At 36.3% G+C, this 15270-nt stretch overlaps 1 protein-coding gene across 1 annotated transcript; it reads left to right on the forward strand.

Moving 5' to 3' along the window:
- Window positions 1-390, forward strand: LOC149207536 (transcription termination factor MTERF15, mitochondrial-like). The gene has a single exon (XM_089398073.1). The coding sequence runs from the start codon at window positions 1-3 to the stop codon at window positions 388-390; it is 390 nt and encodes a 129-aa protein (XP_089254199.1).
- The last annotated feature ends 14880 nt before the right edge of the window (window positions 391-15270 follow it).

The raw sequence follows: 15270 nt of genomic DNA on the forward strand, positions 1-15270 counted from the left end.
ATGTCGGGGTTAGGGAAAGAACACATAGATAAAAGGATAAGGTGTTTGGGAAGTTTAGGTTTCTCAGAAAAACAAAGTTCAAAGCTATCAACACGGTATCCAAGCATTTTGGTGATTTCAGAGGAAAAATTGAAACGACATGTTGATTTTCTGGTCAAATCTGCAGGGTTTACATTGGTTGATCTTTTGAAGTATCCAGATGTGCTTGGATACAGTTCGGAGAAGAGAATAATTCCTCGGTATAGAGTAATGCAGGCATTGAAGACTATGCAATTGTTGAAAACAAAGATGAGATTTCCTAAAATTCTTTGGTTAACAGACGAACAATTTTGGGAGAAATGTGTTAATAAGGATGTTGAATCCTTGGTTCTGCGAGATATTTACCACTAGGTGAAAGATGGGAAGTTGAGGTAGAGGCCGTGGACCACTAATTAAATAAGTTACATGAATACAACCAATTAATTTTAAATATAAAGATATTTGAACCAAAATTTTGAGCTGGATAGGCAGCAGGCTAATCTTTTGTTGCCCTCTTTATGGCACCCTCATAACTCTACAATGGACGTAAAAATAATTCATCCAAATTATCCAGACCAGAGATAATATATATACTTACTTTTGTGAGTCGATAAAATGAATTGGAATTAAAATTTTGAGTTACAACATGATAGAAAGTGAGATGCGTGATATTAGAACGTGGAAACATAGAAAGTACCGATGCCTCTGAAACCGGCAATTTCGAGCAACCACCCATATCACAGCAAATTCAAAGTCTCGTGTAATGGACTTTGGTCTACCCACTCCTAAAAGGAATTTGTTTGAGGTCGTTGTCGAATTAGATTGAGAATTGGCCTCGCTCTCATGTCGTCATCAGATAAAGATAATATGCAAAGTAAACCATGCACCCACAGTTTCCATAATCTGTGTACTGTACTCCATTAAAATTGCAGGTATAGTGTGACAGATGATGTAAACTGTGGGAACAATGCTTACTTTCTTTATTGTGTGCCCATCTCAGCTTGGGATTTTCATGGTCCATCATTTCAAAATATTGAGAGTTGGCCTGGCATGTCAAGTAGCTTCATCCTCAGATAAAGATATGACGTCCTCAGATAAAGATAATATGCAAAGTAAACCATGCACCCACAGTTTCCATAATCTCTGTACTCCATTAAAGCTAACAATGTTTACTTTCCTTATTGTGTGCCCATCATGATCAAACTGTTATCTTTTTCGATTTAATTTCATGTCAGCAGCTCCATGAATGAATTGTATGATTCTTGATGGTGTGGTGTCGAATATTTATATCTATACCACTCTTACTCTAACTCTAACTCCATGCCAGCACACGCTAACTCCACCCGGTGTCCAATTTTCAAATGTGTATAGTTCTCAGGGCTCCAATAGCGTACCACTTCCAGTCATTGCAGAGTGCATGGCATATTCATATTCCTTAACTGCTAGTTAATAACTTTTATTTTATTTTTTTAAATTCTTTATTTTAAATTAGATTACTATTATTTTAAATTTATATTTTAAATTAAAATTAATGATTCATATTACTTAACTGCTAGTTAATAACTTTTATTTTATTTTTTTAAATTTTTTATTTTAAATTAGATTACTATTATTTTAAATTTATATTTTAAATTAAAATTAATGAGTTAAGTAATAGGGAGTTGATAATGGTTATTTTTTTTATTTTATTTTTAAATTAGAATTAATGTTTTATTTTGTTTTTTAAGTAATAATTTTTATTTTATTTCTAATTTTTTTATTATTTTAAATTATAATTAATAAGTTAAGTAATAGTTATTATGCAATGTAGAATAAAATAATATTGTTTAAATATAGATACATTTTATTTTTAGGAATTTTGTTTTTGTTTTTAAAGTGAATTTGTATTTGAATTTTTATATAATTTTTTTTTTTTTTTTTTTAAGTTGAATTTTTTTATTACCCAAAAGGCATATAAAAAAGTGTCAAAATGCATGTGGGTTCATTCCTTGACCAATGTTATTACCATGCTACAGATAAAAAGCAAAATACTCAAGTGAGAGATCCACAACCTAATAGGTCTTACATACCAAAAAACAAAAAGAATTAGAAAGACATCTATTACCATATTGAGTCATCGACAGTGGTTGAAGCAAGATTTTCTGACCCCGTTCTTGGAGAAGGAGGTGGACAATATAGGCAGTTCACATGTTGCTCAAAGTGAGCAAGCCAAGCTTCTAGCTTTTCAAGTTTCTCTGTCAACGGATTTTGGCCACTCCAAACAACCATAATTCGTTCACAGACATGGAAATGAAATTAATGGATTTGCTCCAGCTTGGCCATGATTGTCTCATGTTCTTCCCTCCGGACCTTGTCCTCAGATTCCAACATGTACATGATATATTGGAACATCTCTCACTGCATCGTAGTTCTCCTGATTCAACCAACTATTACACGTCTAACTGAGCCCATGCTTCCCATTCCGCTACTCCTCCCTCGTGAGTTCAAACCTCAACCAAGACCAATGCCCCTACTCTTATTTCCTGCTTCACGGTCGCCCTAAGCTAGGATCTTGCAACCCCTGCCACCCATAGGACCAGCTGAAGATGTTTTCCCACCACGTACTCCACGGCCCCAGCGCACGTTTCCATGCACAATTTCCGTACCCTCGCTGATGAGATCAACACCAATTCCCACATCACCACCCCAGACTCAATTAGGCACACTTCGCCCCTCTCTAAGTCAGGGCAATTCTGCCTTCGCTAGCACAGGTGCATGTGATGAGCACAGAACCGACTTCATGCTGATGGTCGTGTCGTCCCCCAAACTCTCGAGACGAACCCAAATGAACACCAAGGTTCACCCAATTAGACCCAGAACCACGTCACAAAACAACTATGCACTCTACTAATCGGTCGTCCTTTGCGAGAAACCCTACACTCCAAACCACAGTCAAAGGAGGAAAGTGATCCGAACTTAAACAAGAAGTCAACAAATTACATATAAAATCATAAATACAGAAATTCAAAAGAAATAACACTTCATTTCATTAATATCAGAATACTGAAATATGCTTACAAACGTAATGGAAATAAATAAGCTTGGACGATGGTAACTTATCTCCGAGAAGAGATGTGGCAGCTACATGCCTGTGAACTATGTTACAATGAGGCTCCAATGCCTATTTATTATTCAAAAATAATGGAAAACCCTAAACATCCAAAAATCTAACCCTAGGAGATGAAGCACCAAAACTATGGGCCATGTTTGGGTAAATTGGTACATCAATTTTCAGGGGTCGTAACTTTGGCATACGATCTTTTTTTGGCTATCATAATACCTCGTTTCGAAGATCTCAAAGAAGAGGCCATGAAAAATGTACAAAAGAGAATAGTTGACGACTCTTTCTAGCTCTTCATTTTCCCTAAAAACTTCATTTAGGGCCTCAAAACAGCTCCGGAAGTTCAGGACTTGAAAAACTGCCAAAAATGGTAAACTGTGCTACAATTAAAAAAACTAAAAAACAGAAAGAGATAATGTTGGGAGTCCAAGTGGAATAGGAGGGTGGCCACCAATATCCACCTGGATCATTCCTCCCCCCTTAGGAAGCAATCGTCCCCATTGCATTAAGTGCCTCCATGAGATGGGGAAACTTTTGCTGAACTTGCTTCCTAGTGAGCCACTTGCCTTGGTGCAGGAGTTGGCCAACTTTGACGACCTGATAGAGTTGGATCTTCTGCTGGCGAGTGTTCTTGATCGATGTGTCCATGATCCGATCAATTGTTGCATGTTCCACGCAGTCTGGGTTTAGCTCTATTGGTACGAATTGTTCTGCAATGTCGAATGTGTCGCGCAATGGTGGAAATATGGCCGAAGGCAGTCTACATTGAACATAGGTTACAGACTAATGAACCGTGGAATGTTGAGCTTGAAGGCATTGTCCCGTATAGCCTTGGTGATTGTGTATGGACCATATTAGAGTAGGCGAAGCTTGCGATGGGGTCCAGCAAGACGCTCCTTTTGCAAATGTAGCCAAACTTTGTCACCCACTTAGAACTTGTGCGGCCCTTAATGTTGATCATCGAATTACTTGTACTTAACATTCACTCTATCCAATATATCATGGACCTGTTGTAGGATGTGTTGAATGCGCTTAATGAAGTTGTTAGCCATGTCGGCTTCATACTAGACATGAGTTGAATTTGCGTGAGTGGCCACAAATGGTAGGGCCACATCAATGGGACATAATGGCTGAATCACAACCCTACCTGAAAGAGGTTGTGCGTCGTTGAGCTGTGGAGAGCTCAGTTGTAGTTGTGCTAGACATAAGGGAGGCTTTCATCTCATGTGCATGGATACTTCAAGTTGCACATGTGCTGAATGTGTATGATCATCTTGTTGACAACTTATGTTTGGCCATCAATTTTGGGATGGAAAGTCGTGGAGTTAGTGAGTTTGGTATCCAACATTGACCAAATACTTGACCAAAATGAAGTTAGGAATCTGTTGCCCCAATGAGACACAATGGACTATGGGATCCCCAAGTGCACCCCCACTAGCTCAAAGAAGAGCTTAGCAGTGACCTTTGTTGTGATACTCATCGTGCAGACTACAAAAATGGCCATCTTAGAGAATCTGTTGACGACCACGAAAATGAAGTCATTGTCGTTCTTAGTAGAAGGAAGGCCCAACATGTAATCCATGGAGATGGATTCCTAAGGTTGACTATGAGTAGGTAGAGAAGTATATAGGCCTTGCTTCTTGATGGTTGTTTTGGCAATGGCTCAGGAGGTGCAGGATTTACTATACCTCCCAATATCTCGATGAAGGTTTGGCCAAAAAAAATGCTTTTGCAGTACTACCACTGTTTTCTCTAGTCCGAAATGTCCAATGGCCCGACTGTAGTGTGCCTCCCAAATCATCTTGGCATGCTCGCTTGCAGGAACACAAATGTGTCCCAAGTGGCATAACAGTGCATCTTGGAGGTGAAAATTTGGAACTTTCTTACCTTATAGGAGTTTCTGGTATGTGCTAACGAATTCTGGATCACTCTCATAAAGATGCGGCCACCCTGAAGTCTCGTGCCCAAAGGAGTCGAGCACAGTGATTAGCACCATGTCTTGTGGGCGGCTGAGGCAGTCTGCAACATTATTGGTGTTTCCCTTCTTTTAATTAATGTTCAAATGGAATTTTTGCAGGTATGTGGACCATTTCTGATGGCGATCCTTCTGCAACTTTCCTTCTGTCTGTATGAACTGCAGGGGTCAGTGGTCTATGTGGATGACAATATCCTTCCCCAGAATGTAATGCTTCCATTGACGGCAAGCATGCACAATGGAATACATTTCTTAACCATAAGTGGGATACTTTTGGATTATCTGAAAGTGTCTCACTATGGTAAGCGCACAAAAAACTTGGTTCCATCATCCAAAGCATTCGCAAGATTATTGAAAAAAATTTATGTGTTCATGTCAATCTGGGAATCTGGCATCTCGACCAACTGGTGTGATATTTCTTCTATCTTGGGTGGTTTTCATGCAGTTTATCATTTCCCCAACAGTACATCCAATGACAGTCACTTCATGCACTATGATCTTCACCGTGTAACATCTTTCTCCCTTGACTTCTGTGAAGAAGGTGATGCACTTCAGCCTACACTGATGACTATGGTAGTTCCTCACTATCTTGACATGACCAACAAGAATGATCAAATCTATCTGTCCATACCAAATTCCCATCGTGATCCCCTCTCTCAAATCAAGAATCCATCTTTTCAAAGGTCACAAGTCTTTCAAAACAACCATCACGAATTTTATGATCCAATCATTGAATGGATGGAACAATCTTACTTGGCGAGTCGTGTTGCAAGTAACAAGCTTCAATCCTTTCTCACACTCACTAAGAAACTTGGTAAATAGATTCCCGGAATATGACCCATTCACTTATTTAGGTAATTTAATACTGCTATATATAATATGCCAATCTCACTTCTTTGTTTCTATTTTTAAATAAAATTAAATAAAAATATTGTTTCTATTTTTCAAATAAAATTAAATAAAAATATAATTCATGAGATTAACTTAGATAAGGAATTAAAGAGTCAACGTGATCTTTTGGTAGAATTTTTAAATAAAGCTAAATAGAAATATAATTTATGAGAAAAGTGAGAGTTTCAATATTTAATTTGGTTCAGTTCACATTAAGTTTAATTTAAACTTATAGTAAAAATTAAAATATATTTATTTCATGTGCCAAATCTTTCCTCCGCTCAACGCAGGGCTACTACGCAGCTTTTCTTGTTTGATTTTTTTTTCAGTATGAAAAATGCTTTATATTGATAATATATAATCAACAAAATGCCTTTACATAGACAACTATGCGATATTTTCACTCTATAAATATGGCGGAAGATATGAAAGAAGGTTCTGTGTGTACAGAGTAATGATGGAGATTGGAAGCATATTATCTTCAGCTGTTAAACAAAACTATATTCCAAGCCAGTAGAGAAGTTACGTTCATACCTTTTGCTATGTATAGTACCGATGTAAGATCCTAGCATAAGACAAGACATAAACATGAGAAAAAAACATAGATGTGAGTTATATATTAGGGAGACGGAAACTGGAAGCATTTGTTTGCCATTTTAATCTGCATACTCCATACGCCCAGAGGGGAAGTTAAGTCTTTTTTGGATAATGCATCAGCCTCCCTGTTATTAGCTCTGACAGTGTGTGAGATAGAATAGCCCTTCTTGCTGCTCCATAGGTCTGCTATTCTATCCAGCCATCCAGCGAGATGAGTGTTTTCTATTCTATACTTTGACAGAACATATCAATAATCAACTTAGAGTCTCCGAAAATATTTAATTTCGGAATGTCAAGGAAAGTGAAGAAAGAAAGAAGTCATGCCAATGCCACCGCCTCAGCCCTGTCGTTGGATCCCTATCCATATATATATATATATATATATATATATATATATATATATATATATATATATATATATATATATATATATATATATATATGTTTAAATATTATAATATTATATATTGCAAATCACATATTTATTTTTTTTTATATTATATATTTGTTTATATAGTAAAATTGGCTTATATTATATATATATATATATATATATATATATATATATATATATAGTTACATAAATAATTAAATCAAAAAATTAAATAAAAAACACTTTTATCACCCACTCATCCTTAAATAATGAGAATCAATGACAACCTTGAGTTGAAATCTCCCCAAGCCACTATAACAAAAAGGTAAATTATAAGAAAAAGAAAAGCCTAATCAAACTCACCTTGTTAGAAGGATTGGACATTGGTTTATAAATCAATACGAAGTGGATCCTTGTGCTTCATTTCTCATGTGTTTGTAAATCCTTTCGTTGTATCTTTAAATTCTGATGAATTTTGTTTATATCTGTTTCGGATCTTGCCTATTCAAGATGGAGTTGTGGTGTGCAAATCACGCATTTTAATGTAAGGTTCTTGCAATCATTTTTATGACCAATGCTAACCAATTTTTACAGTTAAAAAACTAAATTAATTAATTTTTTAGAAAGTGATCAGATGTTGATTTGAAGAGGTAATCAAGTTTGGGGAATTTTTTGGAGTTTCTTGAAGTTGTATATAACCCAGTGTGAGCTAGAAAAACCATAGATTCAGATGTTGATCCAAAACTATCAGCAGCTTCCTTCACTTATCACTAGCATTGAGGCTTCCAATGCACGGTTGTCAAAGAGTTTGGATGTCATAGTACAAACATGCAAGATACCTTTCATCAGAACCCTCACCGAGGCCTTGAGGAAGAACCAAGTCATGTTGGATGTTGAAAAGTATATAGAGCAGCCGATGTGTGAAGCCACCAGTGATGACTTGCAGCTTAGAATAGAGAACATGCAAAGGTTCATCAGTGGTCCAACCACACTCAAGGCAATGTTGCACATGCTTTAGGATGAGTTGGACAAAGGTTTTAGGACCATATACCCGGAAGTTGTGGAGGTAAGAGTCTGCTTCAACAAAGATGTCATGAAACAGTATAGGGACACAATAGCACAGTACCAAGCTTGGTATTAGTTCGCCACCAAAGAGCATCGCGAGGAGGTTACCGAGTTGGTCTTTCCATAAGACCCCAAGTGAGGTTTTTTGTCTTGTCATCCTAAATCAAGCCTATTTTTGTCCCACATGGGTATATGTGGAAATTGTATTATTGCAAACATATTGTAAGTGAAATTCCAAGTGTCTTTAGTGGGATGTGAACAATCACTGTTGTAATGTGAAGAGTCATGAGGGTAGTCCAAGAGTTAAAGGGGAATGTCAAGGGTCACCCCACCCTTTGCTATATATAGAACCTCATAACTCATAATACTAGATTTTGGGAGCCAAGATTTTGGCTAGGAATTGCTTAGAGAAGACCTGGAGAGTATTATGACAAGCCTTGGCTTCTCCACACTGCAGAGAGAGTACATCTCTTTGAAGGAGCAACCAGTGTTGACTATAATGTTACACTATTGGGGCTAGTGGCTATTAATTATATGAATCTTGTTGTAATTGTGTTGTTGATTTAACCCGTCACTTTGGATTGTGGACTATTATGCTTTCCATCTTGTGATGTCATTCAACTCTTGTGTTCCTTTCAGGTTGCGTACTATTACAGGGTTCTAAAGGACACACTTCCTTTTCCCCTCCATGTGTTAGAACCCCCATGCATCTCACTTGACTCACTGCAAGGTCACACACTTGCTTCTGAAAAAGCTGTCACACTTAACTTTGTGCGCTATCACAGTCAAGGCATTGCTTTACTACCCACTGTTGGGGCTCCTACTCCAAACAGTCTCACATCTAGTTGGGATTTCTTACTAGCGAGATCCCCTGACATGTTGGCGGGTCTATCACTGTCAATAGGTACGTGTGCATATAAAAACCAACCTAGATCCATCTTAACCTTAGATCTACCAAGCGCCGAGATGGGTCAAATCACTTTTCACTTTAAAAGAGGTTTGTATCTCAAGAAAGTTTTTCCCTCATAGCGCTTGATAGATCCAGAGTAAATATGGATCTACGTTGGTCTTAATTCAATTACTTTTATTATTTATATACACATCCACGATTATCTTAATTCACTTACTTTTATTATTTATATACACATCCACGAACATCTTAATTCAATTACTTTTATTCTCTATATACACATCCACTTACTATTGACAAAAAATCATACTTCATAGCCATTAAGAAAAATTCATATTCATTTAACATTTACACTAAAGTCATAGTAGTGAACACAAATATTATTGTGCCGAGAGGCACTCTACCACTGAGCATAAGGGAGATGTGTAGGCATTAGATGTTAAACATTAGACGTAAACATTTTTCAAATTGGTTTTTTTTATATTGTAATTTTTTTTTATTAATAAAATTACAAAGAATTTTTTAGATAAAAGGAATATACATATCACATTAAAATATATAATAGTTAATGACCATATTTAAATTTAATTAATAGGCACATATAAATTTAATACTTACAATATAACACCTAGATGCGGGTGACACGTTATGGTTTTAAGGAACACTTTGAAGGATGGCGGCGAGGGGACGGGCCACTTGGCCGATGGCGCTCCTCCCCATACCACCCTGAGGTGCCTTCAAGACACACTGCAAGCAACATTCAATGCAGGTTTGAAGCGGCAAAAAGTCATTTACTATTTGGATATGTAGGTACCTCGGTTCATTCTTTCACCATCTCCCCTGCTCCACTGCACCTGCCCGCCTCAAGCCTATGAACCCAGCCTTCACACTGCAACAAGCCGTCACTACTGGATAGTATGGTGCACGGATTTTGGTAATGGGTTTCACCATTCCCATTCTGGTCTCTGCATTCTAACCTCAGCTCAGAACGACCCTGCTCCGCCTCACAATTCCTCTGCTAGAGCTCCATCTATCTTTGTCCCTCCTATCATTGCTCCCTCTAAGCGCTCAGCCAGCGATATCAACATGGTGAGACATCGTATGAGAAGTCGAAGGGGAGGAACTCGGGGAGGAAGTTCTCGCCCTCCAACTGAGCAGTACCTTGAGCGTGCTACCTCCTCTCCCTCCCCTGAACTACATCATCCTCCATTTCATGGGGCAGGTCGATATCCAAGCACTAGAAGTGGGCGGGGTTTGGCTCGTTCTTCAAGTGTTGTTCATGGCGAATTTTCTACCCACTCAGCTAATTTCCTTTGCCCATTCATCCCGCTCCCCACTCAACCCAATTCAGGTTCTGCAGCTCCCTGAACAGACCTATCATTACCGCTACTATTTCCATCCTTTTCACTAAATAAAACACTCATACTGCCTCTCAGGTCGACAATTCAAACTTGCCGCAGGAGGACACTCCTAGAGGTAGTAATTGCAGAGATACTGGAAAGAATGAGATAGACAAGGGCCTCTTCACTTCGCATGACCAGAAATTCGGTGGCAATCAGCATGGTGAAGGGGGTAGCTTTGCTGCCATGCGCCCCTTTGGTGGTTCGAGTCACGACGGGTCTGCTCTGTAGGTTGCATCTGGTGATGGTGGAGAGCCACACGGCGACAGTGGAGAGCCACACAGTAGCATTTCCAAGGACGAGGCGGATGGGTGGGCATGCCCAATCATCGAGGAACCCATCCCGGATGACTTCAACTAGGCTGACGTGGCTTCCAGGTGGCTGGACGTGGCAGCCAGAGATATGGACGCGGCTGTCAGGGGTTCGGACATGGTTGCCTGGTGTTAGGATGTGGCTTCCAGGTGTTTTCTATCTGGTCCTTTTTTTTTTGTTAGTTTTCGATGGAATCTGGTATCCTATCTGGACTATATGTCTGGGCATCATCTCACTGTTTCTTTTGTGGGTTCTAGACTCAAGAATTGATACCATTTTTGGTTTTTATGCTCTCTGTGGACTGGTTTCCCCAATGTTGGGGCAGTCCAGATTTTGTTGATACTCTACGTTAAACTTGGTTGAGGCTTCATCCTCTCTGCATTTTTCTGTACATATTAATAGATTACCTTTAATTAGAAAAAAAATACTTACAATATAACAATATTTTTAACCATGAATATTTACTTCTATTTTACCATGGATATATTAAATTCTGAATAATATTTATTACAATATCATGGGCCAATGCTATAGATTATAATACCACATTCCTAAAAACCATAACTCATTTCAAAATCAAAATATTTTATAAATATTTTATTTTAATTTAATTTTATAACATTTTTTAAATTAAAACTTAATACTTAAAATATAACATGATTATTAACCATGGATACAATTAATTTGTAAATAGGCTTTATTACAATACCATATGCCGGTACCATGCCTTATCAATACCACTTGCCCAAAAACCATAACTCATATTTGATCTCACATTTTTGTGATCCATATTGATTTTTGCAACTAACTTTTAGATAAATGACATCAACAATATTTGATGGTCGACGTTTACCAGAGGATCGTGAGGATGAACCTCATTAGTAGGTTCGAAACATCGACCATCAAATATCATTGATGTGATTTATCTGAAAGTTAGTTGAAAAAACCATAACTCATTTCAAAATCAAAATATTTTATTTTAATTTTACTTTATAACATTTTTAAAATTAAATCTAAAAGAAAAAAGGTATGGGAGATGTTATAATGGTGTAAATGTTTGTAAACAATTACATGTGAGTTCTATCCCATTATGTAGAGATGTTGTAATGTCATTTAAACATTTTGACTTGAACAAAATAAATAAACTAAAATAATTAATAATGATAATTATCAATGGTGTAGTCTAACTTATAGATGAAATGACCTTTTTCCAATGCATTTTTCTCGTTAATTTTAATCAAAATCTGATAGAGATTTTTAAAAACTTGAGTTTAAGTTATTTAATTTGTAGAATTAGAGTGCCCCGAGGGTTTTTCAAGGTGTTAAATCCATTTATGCATTCAAAAATGCATTTTAAACAACAAAAAATCACGATCTTGTTTGAGATTGTGTTGCCAGATTCTAGTGAAAAGGCCATTTTTTATATAAGTTAGACTACGCTATTATCAATAAAACATTTTGATTGGGTCAAATTACATATAACTAAAAGTAAAATATAATTAATAATTAATAATTAATAATTAATAATTATAATTATAATTAATAATAAAACCAACCTAGATCCATCTTAGCTATCCACCATGTGCCGAGAGAGATCAAATTTTTTGAGATGCAAACTTCATTTAGAGTGAAAAGAGATTTGATCCCTTTGGGTGCTTGGTAGATTCAAGTTAAGATAGGTCTAAGTGGATACTAATTCAATGTGATTTTACAAAAGAAGCATGGAAATTTATGGTGACAATGACATAAGGAAAAAGTAAGTGGAGTGAAAGTATATTATTCGAAAGCATTTAAAAATGGTTTGAGAAGAAACCCTCAAATAATAGAGAACCTTATTTCTACTAGTGTAATGGCTATATGGATAGATAAAAACATATACATTTTTGAAAATAATGAATTGCAACCTTTTAAATTACCACAATAATTTAAAATGTCAAGGAATTAAATAGACTTCAAAACAAAAAAAACCAAGAAAGATAGGAAAATTGAAGGGAGACATAGTGTAATGGTTATATGGATAGATAAAAACATATACATTTTTGAAAATAATGTATTGCAACTTTTTAAATTACCACAATAATTTAAAATATCAAGGAATTAAATAGACTTCAAAACTAAAAAAAACCAAGAAAGATAGGAAAATTGAAGGGAGACAAATTTAAATCTTGGAATTTCTTTGATGGCGCATGTTAAAAAATGTCGAGTGATTTTCCTATCAAATCTCACAAAATTATTTCAAAATGGAACGAGAGGTGAAATAACCAATAATATTTTTGAACAAGAGACTTTAGAATAATTCTCTTACCATATATATATATATATATATATATATATATATATATATATATATATATATATATATATAATTAAATGGTAAGAGAATTATTCAAGATAAATAATCTGGTAATACTTTGATCGACCAAATGAAAACATTAAAACCATAATTTTTTTAATTTCTTTCTCTCCCATGTACACAAACACAAAACACAACATGGAAGTGAGCATTATGTCATATTCAAAAAAAAATAATCCATAATGAGTAATTATGAACTCAAATGGTTGGCAGGGTTGACCTTTTTTAAGAGGGCAGAGGGCTCGGGGGTGAACCCTTGCCACCCTGACCCTCTGTTTTGCACCTTCTTTCATTAGTGCAGCCGGGGATTTCTTCTCTTGATGTGTGGGTGACATCTTTATTTTAGGACCCTCTGAGGTGTTCGGGGTTCATTGTGGCCTCCTACCAGCTTGCTCTGCTACGATTTTCTTCTCATCTGGTTTCTTGACGGTGTCTAGGTTTGGGCTTCACTACTGCCCAGATTAATGTTTTACAGTGCTATCATTATCCAATGTCGCTCCTACCCTTCTCGTCTATGTTTGAGTTGCTTCGCTACAAGGTTGTCAGGACATTGTCGTTGCTATCGAATGCCCTCTTTGTTTATAGTTTCGTCACCCCAATTTTGGGCTTTTTTATTTGGGTTTTCCTGGGTGACCAGTCCCAAGTTTTGAGTTTTTTTCCAGGTTTTGTCTTTTTTTCCAGGTTTTCCAAACTTTGTGGAGTTTTTTTTATATTCTTCATTCAACCTTAGATGTTAGGAGAGATGGGTCTAATCCTCAGACCCAACAGATCCTCGATCTTTTCTGCCAAGGCATTCCATACATTTTATCTCTTATGTTCCTGCACTATATCTTTTATATCCATGCATTGTATTTTTTATAGGAGACCATTTGGTTCTCCCACATTGTATGGACATCATTGTACTCAACAATCCCTTTTACCTACCTTGTGGTCAATATTGGACATAAATATAATTACCTTATCTATCTTATCTAATCTTTGGTTTGTTGTACCTGGTTTTTTATGTGCATGTGATGAGGCATCTTAGAGAATCTCCAAATTTTTCTTGTTGGTCAAAAAATCTTTCGATGCTATTTTCATGCCCATCAAAGTATCTTCTTGTATTGGGAAAGTGCCTCTCTTTGTTGTTGACATAGTTATCCTTCTAAATCTTGTTTGTGAGCTTTATGCCCTTCTCTCTTTCAGAATCTCGTTGGGGTTTACTGACCTACATAGTTATAATTGATTACCCATTGTTTAGGCTATATTAGTGCACCCTTAGGGGTTCTTTTACGAGCGTGCTATTACTTGGTTTTCATCAGAAATGATGATATTTTGGTTTCAATGTATATGATGTATGTAAACAACTTATTATTATTAGTCCCTACCAAAACTAACAGGGACTATTGTTTAATCGATATGCCTTGAAATATGATATGGTGTACAAAAATATAGATGATTAGACCCAAAATTTTGTTGCACATGTTTTAATTCATTTTTTCCCTAACCTATTAAACACTATCAAGGCTTTGTGTTAACGAATAAAAAATTATGAGGCCTTATTTGGAGTCATACCGAGGCATACCGAAGAAAAACTTACGATTAGTTAAAGTGATATAGAGAATTTCTTGTTCAAATGAACAAATGTTACTTTAACTTAATTTCTTGGCATTTTATGTTTTCCATGCTAAGGCTTATGAAGTGACTTTTCTAGTTTTGCAGTAAAAATATGTTATGCATTCGTGTCAACGCTCCTGCATGGCCCATATGTGTCAACACTCATACATGGCCATGTTGTACCATTTGGACTTGTTTCTGTGACTGCATGACCTCTTCATTCTTTCAGTGCTAATCTCATATGTTACATAATTTAACTTTGATTTTGTGGTAGATTTTCTTTGTTTGAACTAGTTAGAACGATGGAAGTCTTGTTTTGCAACTCCTTCCAAGAGTTATTAAGCTTTATGTATCAATTTGAATAATTCAGATAATGACTTAGAATGATTGTTAGGTCCCTATAATACTAGTGATTACCCCATTACTATTGTAGTTATACGCCTTATTTATATTGTTGTGCCCCTATTACCCCCATATTGTTATTTTTGTGCCCCATAGAATCCCTCTATTGTTATTTTTGTGGCTTTATATTATTATTGTTAGGTCGGCTGGATTATATTGTGACTCCTTAGACTCCTATATATAGAAAGGAGGTTTTGTCATTTGAATCATCCAAGAATTGTTCATTTATGTAATGTAAAGGAGGTTGCCCCCTCGAAGAGGTTGAATTCTAAGGCATT

This window comes from Pinus tabuliformis, chromosome 1_2 (assembly GCF_031772625.1).
Source record: "Pinus tabuliformis cultivar Carrire ecotype Pingquan chromosome 1_2, CPIR1, whole genome shotgun sequence".
Classification (NCBI taxonomy): Eukaryota; Viridiplantae; Streptophyta; class Pinopsida; order Pinales; family Pinaceae; genus Pinus; species Pinus tabuliformis.

What these genes read in the sequence shown, in the direction of transcription:
- LOC149207536 (XM_089398073.1), top strand. Translation starts at nt 1, where the DNA reads ATGTCGGGGTTAGGGAAAGAACACATAGATAAAAGGATAAGGTGTTTG.